The sequence below is a fragment of the Setaria viridis genome, chromosome 9 (assembly GCF_005286985.2).
Source record: "Setaria viridis chromosome 9, Setaria_viridis_v4.0, whole genome shotgun sequence".
In the NCBI taxonomy this organism is placed as follows: domain Eukaryota; kingdom Viridiplantae; phylum Streptophyta; class Magnoliopsida; order Poales; family Poaceae; genus Setaria; species Setaria viridis.
The window spans coordinates 28,147,843-28,166,263 of NC_048271.2; the positions used below are offsets into that span (position 1 = coordinate 28,147,843).

The 18,421-nt window shown below is 46.9% G+C and overlaps 1 protein-coding gene across 1 annotated transcript; it reads right to left on the bottom strand.

Annotated features, from left to right (window-relative positions):
- Window positions 1–5,821: 5,821 nt before the first annotated feature.
- On the bottom strand, window positions 5,822–17,781 carry LOC140221164 (uncharacterized). The gene is made up of 4 exons (XM_072290487.1): window positions 16,668–17,781; window positions 7,143–7,207; window positions 6,043–6,114; window positions 5,822–5,893 (listed from the first exon to the last, which is right to left on the bottom strand). The coding sequence occupies exons 1-4, from the start codon at window positions 17,779–17,781 to the stop codon at window positions 5,822–5,824; spliced, it is 1,323 nt and encodes a 440-aa protein (XP_072146588.1).
- Between the last annotated feature and the right edge of the window lie 640 nt (window positions 17,782–18,421).

Below are 18,421 nucleotides of genomic sequence, written 5' to 3' on the forward strand. Positions count from 1 at the left end.
GGTACTCCTTCTTCTTGGCATTGCTTGAGTTGACACAAACCTTGTTCGCACTATCTTCACTCTTCTTGTATTCTAGAAATGAGTTCCAGTGATCTCTTAACTTTAGTCAGTCATCAAAATCTGGAGTCGACCCTTCTTGATATAGATGGTATCCAGATTCTTCTTGAAGGCCTGAAATTGGGTTGCCATCTTCTTGAGCGTCTAGTCTTTCACATCTTTTTCATCATCGTCGTTAGGAAGTGTGAAGTGTTTCTTGACATCTGCCCACAACATATCTTCCTGTGTATGCGGGAGCACATATGGATCATCTTCTTTACTAGACTTCCATTCTCGAATGTTGATGGGCACATTGTCCCTTACAATATCTCCACATTTACTCACAAACTTTCTAGCAACTTTTTCATGAGCAATTGGCTGGCCCTCTTCTGTCACTTCGTGATCTGAAGATTTCCCTCCATTATCTTTTTACGACTTCGCAGCTTATTTCGCTTCATCGATTCAGATGGCTAAAAGTTCAAGATTCGTTAATTAGTACATAGTAAAAATCATTATGAAGTTATGGATGATGGGTTAAAGCAATGAAAATGATATATACCTTGCTGGAACCTTCCATCATGGCAATATCTTGTTCCGCATTGTCATCAACACCATGCTCAGGCTCATCATTGCTATCACCAGACATGTTGAGGAACATGTCCGCCTAGCTACCCTCATCGTTAGTGTAGGTTCTTGGAACGTTTGAGCCACTATCGCCAGCAATAATCTACTCCATTATATACCTTTCATCCTCTTCGTCTCCCATCTCAACTAATAATAACATTAGTTAGCACACATGTAATCATTGATACATTAAACTAAAGATTGTCCCAAGTAGTACATTAAATGTATATATATGAAATCATACAAAACCATAAAATCATACAAAACTTATCATATATAGAATCATATATATACATAGACACTTGATTGAAAACATACACTTAAAACCATACAATAAAACTTGTACAATTTATCACATGAAACTTACATGAAATTAAACATTAAAAATATTTACATGAAATAAATACACATAAAACCATACATTGTACTAACTTTCTAAAATTCACTAAGCACTTATACTAAATTATACTAATTTGAAGACATTTCCACTAATCTACTAAATTTTACTAATTTCCTAAGCATTTATAATAAATGATACAAATTTCTACTAAAGTATACTAATTTCCTACGCATTTCACTAATCTAATAAATTCTACTAGATTCTACTAATTTTTACTAAATTATACTAATTTTCCCAAGCATTTATACTAAATTATACTAATTTCTACTACATTATACTAATTTCCTAAGCATTTATACTAATTTCTACTAATAAATTATAGATACTAATTTTCAATGTATTTCCACTAATCTACTAAATTGTACTAATTTTTACTAATTTCTACTAAATTCTACTAATTTCCTAATTTAATATACTAAAATCCTACTTAAAAAAATCCGACTTGCATTAGCAAACCGGGGGCTTATGTCAGTGCCCGATTGGCGCCGTACTTACCGGCTGACGGGCGGCAGGGGCAGGCTGGGGTATCGGGACGGTAGCACAGGGGCTGCGGCAAAATGGCGGCACAGGAGGAGGGTGTCGTTGGGGCCGCGCGGGCGTCATAGAGGGGCTCGGTTGGAGGAGAAGGGCCAACGGCTGGCAGCGGTGTGGCGCTCAGGGAGGAGCAGGGTGCCGAGCCAAGAGGACACCGCCGAGGAGCCACAGGGCACGGAGGCGAAGGAGATCGTCGAGGTCAGTGGTGGCGGTGCGGTTGGGACAAAGGACAATGGAGAGGGTGTGTATGGCCGGGGTGTAGGACGATGGAGAGGCGTGGTCGGGGGAGAGAATGATGGAGAGGCGCGGGGAGTGGCGGCAGTGGAGAAAGATGGGGTAGCACGGCACGTCGACGTGGAGGACGTGGCGATCGGGGCAGAGTACAGACGAGAGACGGAGGATCGGAGAGTGAAGTGAGGAGGTTGAAGGGGACGGAGAAGAGATGTTGATACCTCCCCTTTAGTCCCGGGTGGAGTTTACAACCAGGACTAAAGGGCATTTAGTCCCAATGATATTAGCACCTGGGACTAAAGGGGGGGATTTACTCCCGGTTGGTAATACGAACCGGGACTAAATGGGGCTTTAAGCACGGGAGAAGAAAAAATCCCATTTAGTCCCGGTTGGTATTAGCAACCGGGACTAAAGGCCCCTCCTTTTCATTTCCTACTTGTGCTGCAATTAGTTTTGTAGTTTTAATTTATATATGTTTTAAGTTGTTTTCTACTGCTGTTGTTCAAGAAAAATAAAAAAATTACATATTTTAACCCTGCAAAAATATATTAAATTAGCAAGTTTATTTAAAATAAGTTTGAATCGGTCATTAATTCTATACTAGTTTATTAAGTTTCTGAAATAATTATTTTAATGCATCAATTGATCAACAAACTATTCAATTAAATAATTTGAACGCGAAAAAATACAATTGATGTATGGGATTAAGTTAACATTGTTTATATTGATCGAATAAAGATTCACCATAGAGCATTACAATATAATTGAAAGATTCTGATAGCCATAGAGCATTACATAAAGGTGCACCATATACAGTGTATTGCAATGTAACGTTAAAAAACTTCTTCTTGACGTCATCATTTCGGTGTAAGTGCGGAGCCTCTTCTTTGGCTAGCATGATGCTTGTGTCAACTTCGACAGCGAATGGAGGCATGCCATCAAACTAATCATAATCATCTGACTGGTCTAGAAGAACTATGTGGCGCTTTAGCTCCCATGATTTTTCTTTATCTTCTGACTTTTTCTTGGGTTCGCTAGACATGTCCTCCACATAGAAAACCTGATGCACATCATTGGCAAGGACGAACGGTTCATCATTGTATCTAGTCTTGGTCAGATCCACTTTTTATAGCGCAGGTGTTTATTTATAGCGCGAGTGTTTAGTCGCGGTTGGTATTACCAACCGAGACTAAATGGTGAGCTTTAGTCCCGGTTGATGTTTCCAACTAGACTAAATGAGTGGTCTTTAATCCCGGTTGGTGTTACCAACTGGAACTAAATCCTCCACGAGGTTCTGTCGTCGTTCCTAACCGTTTCTAGCTGTTACAACTAGGACTAAAGGAGACTCTTTAATCCCAATTAATATTACTAATTGGAACTAAAGCTCCTGTCGGTGGTGATTGTTTGACCCTAATAGAAATGACTGTTTGACCCTAATAGAAATGACCCAGACATATGTAGCTCTACCAGTGACAATTCCTATCAAAAGCGCCCCTTCCCCTTAAAACATCGTCATTATGAGAAAAACTGAGGCTGGCTGACGGGTCGGTCAGTCGAGTTCAGGTCAAAATAAATGACCATGCTTAGCTAGATGTGCGACCAAGGCTGTCACCCTCCTCCCTTCCCCGCGAGCTATGTGTCAGAGGGAAAGGGCTAGTGATGCGGCAGGGGGCGGCCACTCCAAGGTGCTAAGGGACAGCACGTCTTTCCCCGACTGGTCAGTGGTATACCTACAACCGGTGTTGTTAGGGCGGTGAGCATTCGCACGGGAAATGACCGGCTCCCCCAAGCTGGCACGCAAGGGGCTGTTTTTGGATCTCAGTTGAAAGGGAGCATTGTACTGTTCATCTTCCTACAAAAGCACTGTACATAGTGTATTATACTTCTGAGTGGCCCAAACTTGTCCAAATGACTGTCCCATATTTCGCTTAAGCACCGTATGTGGTCTTGTCTACGCGAATCTTCCCCTAGGCTGAATCTCGAAAAGGAGGTTCCACCGAATCTCCGCTTGGGGTGTTTGACCATCACCAATTCAATTCGTTATTCTAAGAGTGATTTGAGTGTTTATTTCATCTGTTGGAAATATAATTTGAATATCAGGGTCATAAACTGACTCATATTTACTAGGAAAGATAGTACAATGCAAAAACAACTGTTCTGCCATCTAGAATAAAAGACGACCGCACAATGCACTAAAGGGTATCCGTTTCTTTTTTAAGCGCGCGCATGCAATATTTCCCCTCCAACACTATATACTTGAATACAATAATATATATTTTATATGGGAAAGGCGGATACACAATAAAGCTGAGCTAGAGCAGCGCAGAATCGCGAACTTTTTCTTTGTTGCGTAGCAAATAACGCATCGGATTCGTCAAATCAAATGTGCAACACATGTAGTCTTCGAAAACCAGGCAACTTTCAGTATTGGTAGGTAATTAAGCATCAACCTGATATGGAAGATGTTAGTACATGATTGGTAGGAACAGAGAGTGTTCCGATACACATGCCTGACACTGCATGCCCATGCACTGCACATTCCACCAACACACAAGAATGGAACTGTGTACTATATATTCGGTTAATTATATTGGGTCTAGCACGCACCATGCATGGTTTGATGTCAAAACTAGCTTTGTGCCAATAATTTTTATTAATGTATAGTGATTCAAGCACGAGACCTAGCTATATATTACCAATATACAGACAAGTGATATGATATGATTCCGTCCCGTCTTATTCTACATTTATTTAAACAGGTGTCCTACGAGAACTATCTGTGCGATAGTTATTAAGATAGAGAAACAAACATTAATAAAGAAACAAAACAAAGACACCACATTACGGATGAATACGATCTATCATCCATCCATTTACAGCTTATTACAATGGATCCAAAGCCTAGCGTAGTGCTCCCTCTTTATTGGAGAGTCAAACTATTTTATGTTTGATCAAAATTATAAAGAAAATTATAAATATTTATGATACCGAATGGATATACTATGAAAATATATTTAATGAAGAATCTAATAGTACTTATTTGGTATCATAAATGTTAGTACTTTATTGTATAAATTTGATCAAATTTGATATGATTTGACATTCAAAAAAATTAGAATGGCTTAGAATTTTGAACGGAGTGAGTACTAATTAGATTATAACCATATTTCATATTATATAACTTCTTTTGAACCATGTTTTTACCTCATTTATCATGTGCCCCATAGTCATGTTGCCAAGCTATTTATATTCCATGGTCACTCTCTGCTCTATCTTTGTATTAATTATATTCCCAACCTTATATTTGAAAGACTTCGTCTCAGTTAACACGTTTAGTCCTTTTGGAAGATAGTACTACCCATGAAATGGGCTTGGTCAGCACAACTATATATGGGTACTCAAAAGTCAAAAGAGATGAATAAGAGGCCACATCGTCCACAACGTCACCTCAGTCACTTCTCACTTGCGAGAATTCGCATCTTATTTTGTCCTGAGCTTTTTCCTTCCATTAGAGCATATCATCACGCTAGCCACTACCTTAAATACAGATCCCCATTGCTGCCACAGCGCAAGCAGTGATTCAACCACAGAACTAGCTAGCGTCCCAATGACAGGCTTGTTCTTGGTGTGACCTAGCAAGCAAATTATAGAAAACTTCACTGTCTTGAGTGTTCATCATCTGTTGTAAGATCGCCTGAACGATCAGTTCATGGAAGGTTGCGGATGCTTTGATGATGGCAAGGACGGCAGCAAGACAAAATACCGTGGCGTGCGACGCTGCCCGTCGGGCAAGTTCGCCGCGGAGATCCACGACTCGTTGCGACAGAGCATGCGCACCTGGCTCGGCACGTTCGATACGGCCGAGGAAGCGGCGCGAGCGTATGACCGCACGGCGTACCGCATGCAAGGGCACCTCGCCGTGCTCAACTTCCCCGCCGAGACGCACAACTATGTGCGCGGATTGTCATCTTCCCAGCATCCACAGCAGGGGCAGATCTAGGGCCCAGACTGCCCGGGCTGCAGCCCGGGGCGAGTCCATGTAACTCCTTTAACATATGTGGTGTTTAGCTAAAAAACTATAATCTTAATAAGAGAAAAAGAGGTTCAGGAAATGTGAATCAGCAGCTCAACCCGGGACGCAGTCTTGTTCTGAATCTGCCCCTGATCCACAGCATGGAGGTGGTGCGAGCAGCCAGCAGGTAATCGAGCCGGAGTACCTGGATGACAAGGTACTGTAGGATCTTCTGATCAAGGACGGCAAGGAGAAAAGGCGTCCATAGAACTGCTACCTGCCGATTATCAGATAAACCGTGCATGCCTCATTATAACCTAATGTCGTCAATGATGGATCGGCGATCCATTAAACTTCATAGAACTCACCTTCCATGCACCCCTTTTGTCCCGGTTTAAAGTTGACCCGAGACAAAAGAGGGCGCGCCATGGTAGGCTAGAATAGGGCAGAGCTTTACTCTCGGTTGGTATTTGCAACCGGGACTAAAGGCTCCCCTTTTATCCCGATTGTAACGGTCAGAATCCAGGCGTCGGTGGCGCTCCCCTTTTATCCCGGTTGGAGTCTCCAACCGGGACAAAAGCGCCACCTTTTTGTCCCGGTTGGTGTTTCCAACTGGGATAAAAGGTGTTCCTTTTTATCCCGGTTGGAGTTTTAAACCAGGATAAAAACTCATCCCCCATTAAATCCCAAGACAGATGCTTTTCTTCCTCCTCTAGCCCAAGCCAGTTCACTCCACAAAGACAGAGAGTTTAACCTACTCTCCATGGCACCGAAGCAAGCCTAGGGGAGGCGCTGCTCGAATTTTTTCCCCTCATTTTCGTGAGGATTTCACTCATCCAAAGTATTGTGAAGGTTAGCTACTTCATCCTCTTGTTATGCTTTGATTTATGCTTTAGAGAGGGAGAAAAATGAGTTTATTTGTTAGAAAGAGGGAGAATGAAGAGGATTTGTATTTATACATGTTTTTGAGTTGGAATGTGATGGATAGTTTGCTTGTTATATACGATTCGTATTAGTTAAAACAACATGATGTGTAGAATGGAGATGGATAGTTTATTTGCTAAAATGTGAAGTAGAAAATGGAGCGGATTTTGAGCTAGAATGTGAGGGATATTGGAAAGTAAATGTGAGGTAGAATTGAGAGGATTTCAATATTAATTATGAGGAAAAAATTAGTATCTCATATGTGTCATATATAGTATGTATTCTTGCAGCGGTTTAAGAATGATGATACCCTTATCTAAACGGTTTATCTTGTCAAATTCAATATGGTTTTTCAAATCTGTACTTGTTGAACTTGCATACCATGTTCATCTCGGCGAGCATGTTTTCCGCCGAGCGGTAACGGACGTCAAGGAGGAGCTCCGATTCTACAAGGAAGAACAGCAACGGATATCATGGAAGACCGTGTCCCCTTCCTCGTATAATCGAAGCTCTTCCATTGTGAAGTACGGTACCGCCCGGTGTAGAACATGCTCGCCGAGATGATCACGGTCTTCAAGTTCAACAAGTTCTGCAGTGCTAAGTTATGAATTTTTGAACATAGAGATGGCTTCTGCTGCTGGAGGTAGTGGTGATGGTGGGGGCGATCTCGTTCCTCTCGCGGCAACTGGAAAACCATAGTTGGCCCTCATGATAAGGCGAAGAAAATGAGTACGTGGGAGAAAGCAATGCTTTGTTATTTGCAAAGATATCATGAAAATGCTGTTGCGGTGGGTCAGGAACCTCCTTTTGGTGGTCGTTATGCTCCACCATCAGTCCCAGGTGTTTCACGTCCACTTAGTACTACCGTTGCAGTAGGCACAAATAAACCACAGGATGAGGCTGGGTCAGTGGAACCTTCGTCTTCGCCACCCAAGGATGCTTAAAGTCCTCCTAGATAATACTCAATGGATGGTTTGTCGTAGTGTATCATATTGTTTGGATCTAAAATTTAAATATGTTATTTCTATCTGTATCTAAACTTTCAACATTATTTGCACTACAAAGTTTGACATGTTTTCAATTGTGATAGCATGTAGATAAGTCGTAAAGCGTATCAAATAACCATCAATAGGCACGTAAAGATGAATTTTGATGCGAAATGGAAATGACACACTTATTCGCAACAAGAGAACCTAATATTTGTAATCGTTGAAGGATGAAGAAACAATATATTTGAATTGGTAAAAAAACAATTACCATATAACCTAATACTTATAATGTTGGCAAGATATTATAGACCTGCATGCTAAAAATTCTATTAAAATTAATTGTGTACAACAGAAATACAAAAAAGGAAAAAAAGCGTAATCCATTTTCATGCATAATCCATTCATATGTAATCCATTTTCATGCGTAATACGATGCGGATGGACTGACAATGGATGTATAATGCAGACAGACGGAGCAAGGTGTTTATTGATGGCTTGCTTTATTTTCTCGAAGTGGCCAAAGCGTGCCAGAGAACGGGTTCATATGTTGTCCATGCTTCCAATGCAGTAACAAGAAGGACTAGTCACAAGCTTCCTAGGGGACTATTCATAGCCACTTGTTTAGATAGGGTTTCATGCCTAACTATTTGGTTTGGACCAAGCACGGCAAAAGAGGGGTTGTAGTGGAAGACGACGAAGAGGAGGAGGATGATGACAACATTCCAGACTGGGCTGCAGGCCAAGCTTTTGCAGATACTACAATGGATGAGGCTGATGAAGATGAGTTTGCAGAAGATGGCCCTACTAATGACCTTGGTTAGGTGCTACGGGATGCACACAGAGATTGCGAAACTGAGAAGGAAGTAGCAAAAGTTGCAGCGCATGATAGATGATCACCAAAAATTGTTGTACCCAGATTGCTAGCAGGGCCATAAAAAATTGGGTACCACACTAGAATTTGTGCAATGGAAGGTCAGAAATGGTGTGTCCGATAAGGCATTTCAAGAGATGTTGAAAAATGTCAAGAAGATTCTTCCCGAGAATAATGAATTGTTGTCTACAACATTTGAAGCTAAACAGATTGTTTGCCCTCTAGGATTGGAGGTTTAGAAGATACACGCATGCCCTAATAATTGTATCTTTTATCGTGGTGCTAAATACGAGGAACTGGATGTTTGTCCCATGTGCGAAGCGCTGCGGTATAAGATCAGGCGAGATGATCCTAGAGATGTCGAGGGGCAGCCTCCCAAGAAAAGAGTTCCCACGAAGGTGATGTGGTATTTCCCTATAATACCACGCTTGAAGCGCTTGTTTAGGAACAAGGCGAATGCTAAGTTGATGCGATGGCACAAAGAAGAACGTAAGCAAGATGAGATGCTGAGACACCTTGCAGATGGGGCCTAGTGGACATCAATTGATAGAGCACTCCCGGACTTTGAAAATGATGCAAGGAACATAAGGTTTGGATTCAATCTATTTGGTGAGTTGAGTAGTGGTCATAGTACTTGGCCTGTGACCCTATATATGTTCAACCTTCCTCCTTGGTTGTGCATGAAGCAGAAGTTTATTATGATGCCAACGCTTATCCAAGGCCCACAACAACCCAGCAACGACATTGACGTGTACCTAAGACCAATGGTTGATGAACTTTTACAGCTCTGGAAGGAAGAAGGCGTACATCTGTGGGATGAGGATAAACAAGAGATCTTTAACCTACGAGCATTGTTGTTCGTAACTGTTGGGGGTAAATATTAATGACCTCTTTATGCCCCTTAAACAACAATCATGAAGGCTCGGGCCCACCTGCAGCGACGGTGATCTCCGCCGACTCAGCATGAGCAGGGAGTGTTCCACTTCGCCTCGCCCGACCCATGGTCCCAGGGTCCGACATGCCTAACCCCTCGCCGGCAAAACTTTGCCTCGCCCGACCCACGGTCTTAGGGTCGGATGCCCCCGACCCCTTGCCGGAAGGCTCCGCCTCGCCCGACCCCGGGCGCAGGGGGTCGGACTCACTCGGGCCCACAAGACAAGGATCCACCTCGGGCGCAGACCAGCGGAGGAGGGCGCAGATCTCGTGAGTCCCCATCAACCTCGCCATTAATGCGAAGCGGCTCTGGCGCGCAGAAAGGTGCCCGCGCCCCTCAACGTGATTCGTCACAGTACTCGGGCGGAACACTGTAGCCATGACCGCACAGGCTACAGCAGCACCGTCCTAGTCCGCGGCCTCCCCTGCTTGCCAGAGGGTGCTCATTACCCGTGTCCCCCGGCACAGGAGGGAGCGCCGCCTGGTTCTGCGCACGGTCCAGCGGCAAAGATATGATGGCCGCGCTTCCCGGTCAGCACGCGGGACTACAAAAGTTGGACTGTGGCGGATCCACTTCGGATTTGCTTGATTAGTGATGATTAAGCCGCTTGGTACGCGACGCTCATGCCTTAACCAAGTAAACACGAAGTGCCGTCGGATTTCATCCGATTTAACCACTTAAACAGGACCGAATGGCAAATCCACATGAAGCTGAGCGGTTTTAGAGAATACAACAAGTCCACTGAGTTAACAAATTACCCATTTAGTTTGGCCATAAAACAACATCAGAGTTCACAAGGTTCAGAAGAAAAACAACAGAAGGTAAAACAACGCGCGGAAGCTACAGCGTCGGGGTCGGATATCCCTGGTGAGACCAACCGGGACATCAGTGATCCCTCTCCTCGCCGTCCGAGGAGGGATCCCACTCAACCGTCCATCCCGGAGGGAGTTGGGGCGGCCAAGTGCCAGCAGAGGGAGGCTCAGAGGTAGCAACTTCACCTGAAAAAGAAGAGCCACAACAAGGCTGAGCTACTAAGCTCAACAAGACTTAACCGACAGGGAGTACACTACTCCACCACTTCTAGACATGCAAGGCTTTTTGGCTGAGGGGTTTGTTTGCCATAAGCGCTAGGTGTATACCTACTTTCCAGTTTTAGCTCAGGTTCTAAGTTTATTATCCGGTCTAAGTTTGCAACCTACTTCTAAACAAACATAGAACCAATCAGAGGTATATATATACATCATCATCAAGACCATGTCATCATCAGATTCCTTTACTTACTCAGGGTGACATAGCGATCAAGCAGTCTCAAACTGTGAGAGGCAGACGAATCGATTCGAGTTTCTTAACCATGCATGGCGAACCTAATCTCACGACATCCGCGCACCACAAGGGTCGCTTCCTGTGTCGGCCGTCCCCATCAATTCCCAGGTGCGTGTCAGGTCCAAACTTCCCTTGGCATGCAATGCTTCACAGTCCCGGTCTCTACCATACTGTGACCGCACTTGCACCCACATGATGCACCATGGGAACCTCGTTCCAGGGACAGCAGGGGTATAAGCCACGCCCTAGTTCAATCAGGTACTAGGCTTCCCCATCCCATACTAGGTATGAGATTAGTACTTTCAAACACTTGATCATGAACACCACCACTGTCGGGCCTTAGCAAGTTTCATAGACAGACGGGGTGATCAACCGACCACCAAAGAGTTACCCAAAACCCTGCCCCGTCCATCATCCTTATAGTCGTAACAGAAGAGGAACAACCGACTCCTACAACTCGTGAGTGACAGGAAATCACTCGGCTTTTACCGTTTCCTATTTAAGCAAAGCATCTACTCGGTCCAACAGCTAGTGTTCAGATCAAGGGAGCTAAGTTATGCATCTATGGTTCCAAACAACTCCTATACGTAAATACACAAGCATGTTAAAGAAGGCATGCGCAAGTTTGGTAAAACATAGGAGATTCATGCATCCGGGGCTTGCCTTCGAGCAAGGAGGAGGGAAACTGCTCGTCTGCTTGGGTGGCTTCGGCTTCTGGAGGCAGGAGCTCGGCTACACCTTCGTCTTCTGGCGCCGGGTGCAGCTTGTAGAAGCCGTTGGCGAGACGCAGCTCTACACGAATGCAATGCATTGGTTAGCATTTAGACGGGTATTTCAACAGCAACACTTGCAAGTTTGAGCCCAGAAACTTGCGGCAAGTTACAGGAAGGTGGGGAGGTTCGATTGAGTTGGTGGAGATCAAGATATAAGGGTCGGATGGGGAGGAACTTATGATCGGACCCTTAATCTAGAGGAATAGATGTGCTAGGGGTCCTCAGACTCAACGCTGAAAAGTCCCCAAGTTTTACACATACACCCTCGGTTCAAGGAAAAAGATACAGTCGAGCCCTCGGGCGAGGCGGAGAAAGGTCGGCGGAACAGATAGGGTCGGGCGAGACGGAACTGGGGTTGGGCGGATAGGAGGGGTCGGACGAGGTGTACAAGGGTCGGTAGCTTACCTTCATCTTACGGATGAGGCTTGGGGTCGGAAAGAACAGGCTTGGGACAGCGGCGAGGATGTCCGGTGATATTCCGGCGTCGGCGGTGCTTTTTGTGGATCACAAGCAGGCTCTTGTGCAGCACGGGAAGCAGTGGCTGGTGGATTGGGGGGGGGGAAAGGTGGTGTTTGAGAGAAGAGGAGAGTTCCTCAGACTTAGGTGGTGGCGCTGTGAGCACGAACAGGGAGCAAACGGGAGGGCAACGATGGCAAAAGGGGAACTCCGGCGGGGCTCCGGCAGTTCATTTTATAGCTGTGCGGAAGAGAGAAGGGGGAGCGGCGCGAAGGCCGGGGAAGAGCGATGGAGTGCTCTGCCGGGGTGACGATTGAGCGACGAGGGCGGTGGAGCAGGACTTCGGGGATGACACCGGCGGTCATTGGGCACCGATGTCAGGGCGGCGCAGGCGCAGGTTTGCCGGTGGTTGAGATTTGGCGGAGGTGGGCGTCGTCATGCGGTGGATCTGATGGAAGTGACCGGGGAAACGGTGCTAGAAACGAGGGCGCACAGGTGAGAAGACAGGCGGCTGCGGTCACACGGGCGAGCGCGGAGCAACAGATTGTCAGGGTGGAGCTTCTGACAAGGCGGAAAAGGAGTTGTCTCTGCCGTGGTCTGGGTTGGCGGAGGAGGAATCGTCGCGTAGCGAGGACCGGGCGACGCGACTGTGGAGAGGTGACGAAAAAGACGGGCGGCATCGGGCTCTGCAGCCGGGATCTGGCGATGTGATGATGGGCGCGGGCGGCGAGGTGCTGCAGAAAGGGTCGCAGAGGAGCTTCCGCCGCGATTGGAGAAGGGGGAGCGAGAATCCATCCGGTCGTGGCCGGCGACGAGGCGGAGCGGCGGGCATCGGAGAAGTTGAGCCACGCGGCTAGAAAACTCTGAAGCGGGCATGCAACTCGAGTGCGCCTGTCACGGGAGATCTGGGAGAAAGATCTCGTGGGTCCACCGGTCAGTCTCGGTGGTCCACAGCTCAGATTTAAGGAAGGCATTGTGGGCGGACTTAGAAAGATCCGGCGGTGGGTTGTGGGTCGGCGGGGTCGGAACTAGGGGAAGACGGCGAGGGGTCGGATCACAGGGGGTCGGGAGATCGGGAGGTTCAGCACTTAGACTTGATAAACTGAGACAGGGGATCAGGGACTCGGATTAAGATTAACGCGAAGGATTTTAACCGAGGTCGTTACAGCCTACCCCCCTTAAGAAGAATCTCGTCCCGAGATTCAGATGTAGAAGCAACCGGTGGGGGGGGTGTGTAGCCCTTACCTCCTTGGCTGGAAAGAAAACCTGGAAAGTGTTTGTCCAAGTACTCTTCTGTTTCCCACGTTGCTTCATCCTCCGTGTGGTTTCTCGAGAGGATCTTGTACATTTTGACCACTTGGCGTCGGGTGCGCCTTTCCTTCTGGTCAAGGATCTTGGCCGGGTACTCTGCATAGGTTAGGTCAGGCTCGATTTGAAGCTGCTCCTGGTCCAAGATTTCAATTGGGACCTGGACACATTTCTTCAATTGAGACACATGGAAAACATCATGTATGGCCGAGAGCTGCTTTGGGAGTTGGATCCGATAGGCAACGGGTCCACACATTTCCACAATCTCATATGGGCCAATGTAACGGGGAGCCAATTTCCCTTTCACTCCAAACCGTTGTACTCCTTTTGTTGGGGAAACCCGAAGATACACATGATCACCAATGTCAAACTGTAGGGGTCTTCTTCGCCTGTCGGAGTAACTCTTCTGTCGGGATTGGGCAGCCTTGAGATTTGCTTGGATTACCTTCACTTGCTCTTCGGCCTCTACCACTAAGTCAAGGCCATAAACTTGTCTCTTGCCCATTTTGGACCAGTTCAATGGTGTCCGGCATCTTCGTCCATATAAGGCTTCAAACGGTGCCATCTTCAAACTGGCTTGGTAGCTATTGTTGTAGGCGAACTCCACTAATGGCAGGCACTTGTCCCAATTTTTGTCATAGTGGATGACACAAGCTCTCAACATGTCTTCAAGTATCTGATTGACTCTTTCGGTTTGACCATCGGTTTGAGGATGATAGGTGGAGCTACGGATGAGTTTGGTGCCCATGGATGCTTTTAGCTGTTCCCAAAAGCGTGCTACAAATTGAACTCCTCGATCAGAGATGATGGTCTTAGGCACACCGTGTAGGAAAACTATGCGGTCGAGGTACAGCTCTGCATACTGCTTGACCGTGTGGGTGGTGTGGACAGAAAGGAAGTGGGCGGTCTTGGTGAGACGATCCACTATAACCCAAATAGAATCATGTCGCTGTGATGAAAGAGGCAGTCCAACAATGAAATCCATGCTGACATCTTCCCATTTCCAAGAGGGAATAGGTAGGGGCTGTAGAGTACCTGCTATCTTTAGATGACTGGCCTTGACGCATTCGCAGGTGTCACACTCTGAAACATACCGGGCAACTTCCTGCTTCATTTTGCTCCACCAGAAAGTTTGGCGTAGATCATGGTACATCTTATTGCTGCCTGGGTGGATTGAGAACTTGGAGAGATGAGCTTCGTCTAGGATCCGCTTCCTCAAGTTGGGGTCGGCTGGTACAACCAGTCGGTTTCCATGATACACTTTTCCAGTTTCATCCTATCGAAACTGCTTATATCCTTCATCCTTCAAGGAAATCTTCTTGGTGATCCGCCTTACTTCCTCATCCTCCACTTGTGCGGACCTTATTTGGTCTTTCAAAACAGACTCAAGGGCGATGTGGTCGAGGGTTCCATGGGAAACAATTTCCAAACTGAGGTTTCCCATCTCATGACACAAAGTTTCAGTGAAGGTTGTTGCCAACAAGCAGTTGCAAAAGGTCTTGCGGCTAAGTGCATCGGCCACCACATTGGCCTTGCCGGGATGATAGTGCACTTCCAAATCATAGTCTTTTATCAACTCTAGCCATCTTCTTTGGCGCATGTTGAGGTCGGCTTGGGTGAAGATATACTTGAGGCTCTTGTGGTCGGTGTAGATGTTGCAGCGGGTGCCCATCAGATAATGTCTCCATATCTTTAAGGTATGGATCACTGCTGCCAACTCAAGATCATGGGTTGGGTAGTTCAGCTCGTAAGGTCGTAATGCCCGTGAGGCATAGGCAATGACTCGATTGTCTTGCATAAGAACACACCCAAGTCCAGTGCCAGAGGTGTCACAGTACACGTCAAACGACCTAGAGGGGTCGGGTTGGGCCAAAATTGGGGCTGTGGTCAGCAAGCGCTTTAAGGTTTTGAAGGCTTCTTCACATTTGTCGTTCCACACAAATCTGACCTCTTTCTTCAGCAACTCTGTCATCGGTTTAGCTATCTTGGAGAAGTCCGGTGTGAAACGCCGATAGTAGCCTGCCAGTCCAAGGAAACTTCGGATCTGGTGCACTGAGGCAGGAGGCTTCCAGTCCATGACTTCCTGTACCTTGCTGGGGTCGACGGCTATGCCATTCTTAGAGATAGTGTGTCCCAAGAATTTGACACTATCTAACCAAAATTCACATTTGGAGAACTTGGCATAGAGCTGATGATTTCTCAGCCGTTGGTGAACTACGCGAAGATGGTTGGCATGTTCTTCTTCGCTCTTTGAGTACACCAGGATATCATCAATGAATACCACCACAAACTTATCCAACTCGGGCATGAACACCGAGTTCATGAGATACATGAAGTATGCGGGTGCATTGGTGAGTCCAAAAGACATGACCAGGTACTCGTAGAGTCCATATCTTGTGGAGAAGGTAGTCTTAGGGATGTCACATGGTCGGATCTTGATTTGGTGATAACCTGAACGAAGATCGATCTTGGAGAACACTCTAGCTCCAGCTAACTGATCAAACAAGACATCAATGCGGGGGAGTGGGTACTTGTTCTTGATAGTCATTGCATTGAGAGGTCGGTAGTCTACACACATGCGTAGGCTGCCATCCTTCTTCTTCACAAACAGGGCCGGGCAACCCCAGGGTGATGCACTGGGTTGGATGAAACCTTTTTCCAACAGATCATGCAACTGGGTCTTCAACTCGGCCAGCTCAGCTGGCGGCATCCGATAGGGTCTTTTGGAGATAGGGGCAGTGCCGGGAATCAACTCTATGGCAAACTCTATGTCTCTATCGAGCGGCATGCTGGGCAAATCCTCTGGGAACACATCCGGGTACTCAGAGACAACCGGGAGGCCTTCTAGCCGGGCTTGCGAGAGAGGGTATGCACAGGGAAGTGCAGACTTAGGATGTTTCAAGAACAGGGTAGAACTGCCATGAAAGGGCGAGTTGATGTGGAGGGTTCGGGCAGCTGGGTCTAGAACCACTTGGTGTCTGGTCATCCAATCCATTCCAAGGATGATATCTATTCCTTCCAGGTCAAGGATGATAAGATTTTCCTTAAAAAGGTTTTCACCTAGCTGAATAGGCACATTGACACTCATCCTATTAGAGGTGATTATTCCACCCGGGGTGGATATTCTAAAAGACCCTCTGGTTTGGCATTCTTGTAACCCACACTTGTCACGGGTCTTTCTCCCGATAAAACTATGGGAAGCTCCTGAGTCAAACAAAACTAAAGCTGAAAAACTGTGAATCAGAAAGGTACCCGTCATTATCGGCGCACCTTCAGGAAGCTCTGCTGCGTGGGTGAAGTTCAGTCGACCCTGGCAAACTTGCACCTTGGGCCTCTTCCCTTTGTTGAGCGTTGCATTGCTCTGCCCGGGGTGCGGGCTCTGATTTCTGGGGCAGTCCTTGGCGAAATGCCCCACATCACCGCAGGCAAAACAGCGGTTACCCGTTGCAGGGCGTGGGGGTGGCGGCAGGGTTGGTCGGGGCGCCTGTGGTTGGAAACCAGGAAAACGGGGCACTGCTGCTGGCGGGGGTCGGGCAATCCATCTTCCCGACTGCTGGGGTCGGCTGGGCGCCTGGGGTGGAACCATTCTGAAACGCTGTGCAGGTGGGTTGGGCGTTGGCAGTGGGGCTTTCCTCTTCCTCTCGGCTTCCAGAGCCTTCATGCAGTCCTCTTGTGAGATGGCCAAGTTAACCAACTCATTGTACGTATCCACCCTTATCGGGTTTAACCTTTCTCTGAGCTCCAAGCTTAGCCCTCTGCGGAATCTGTCCCGCTTCTTCTCGTCGGTGTCCGCGTGATATCCAGCATAACGACACAGATCGTTGAAGGCTTGAGCGTAGTGTAACACATCTCGGTTTCCCTGGGTAAGAGCTAGGAATTCATTAAGCTTGCGCTCCAGGAGACCCTTCGGAATGTGGTGTGCTCTGAACGCCGTCCTTAACTCATTCCAGCTGACGATATGGTCGGCTGGCAACATGGCGTGGTAGTGATCCCACCATAGCCGGGCGGAACCACGTAGCTGCTGAGCCGCAAACCGGGCCTTATTGTGGTCAGGGCACTGTGCGGTGAGAAGCTCGAACTTGGATTCGATGGTGCGAACCCATGCGTCTGCATCGAGCGGATCTTGGGTCTTCTGGAACAATGGGGGTTGCGTCCCCAAGAAGTCTTCATAACGAGCAACATGAGGTTGCTGCTGAGCCCTTCCACCATGGGGCTGCTGCTGTTGTTGCCCTTGTACCAGATGTCTCAGCAGCTCGGTTTGAGCCGCTAAGATTGCCTCTAGTGGAGATGGGGGTGGGGGTGGGGGAAGATGCTGTCTTTGCTCGCTGCTGCCAGGCACAGAACCAGATCTGGTGCGATGAGCCATCTGCAAGAGTTAACGTTCCATTAAATTCATAATCTTAGTAGTACTCCAACAGATGGGAACGCACAAGTTAAATTCTCCAATGCAACTCTTGCTGATAATGCAACACACGGCCTCATAAGGGAGATACACTCTTCCCACTCGTCATCTTAGTTAGCATTTATCTTAGCCCTGCACACGACTTCGGGCGAACCATACCCAGACTCCAGGAATTCCATTACATCTGACCTTAAGGTCGGGCTGGGCGAACATCCCAAGAAAAGGGGTCGGCAAAATGATCCACACAAAAAGGGGCCGGGCGAGGCGGGGAACAGCCTCGAGGGGTCGGGCGCATCCGACCTCGCGACCCGGGGTCGGCCAAACTTGGACAGACCCACAGAAAACGGTGTGCGTGGTCACAGCACAAACTCACATGGTTTAGCATTCCAACATTTTGCAAAGAGTCAAGGGTCAAACTTAGGATCTGATTTCACTGGGATCTTTACAAAAGGGTTCTAAAACATAAAGACTACTCAACTCAAGGCTAACCTATTACAGGACTATCCAAAATTTAGGCTACCGAGGAGTACAACAAAAGAATGGGTTCCCTGCAACTCTCCATCTACGAGGGAACGCTGTGAGTTGGAGAAGGGGCATCGTCCTC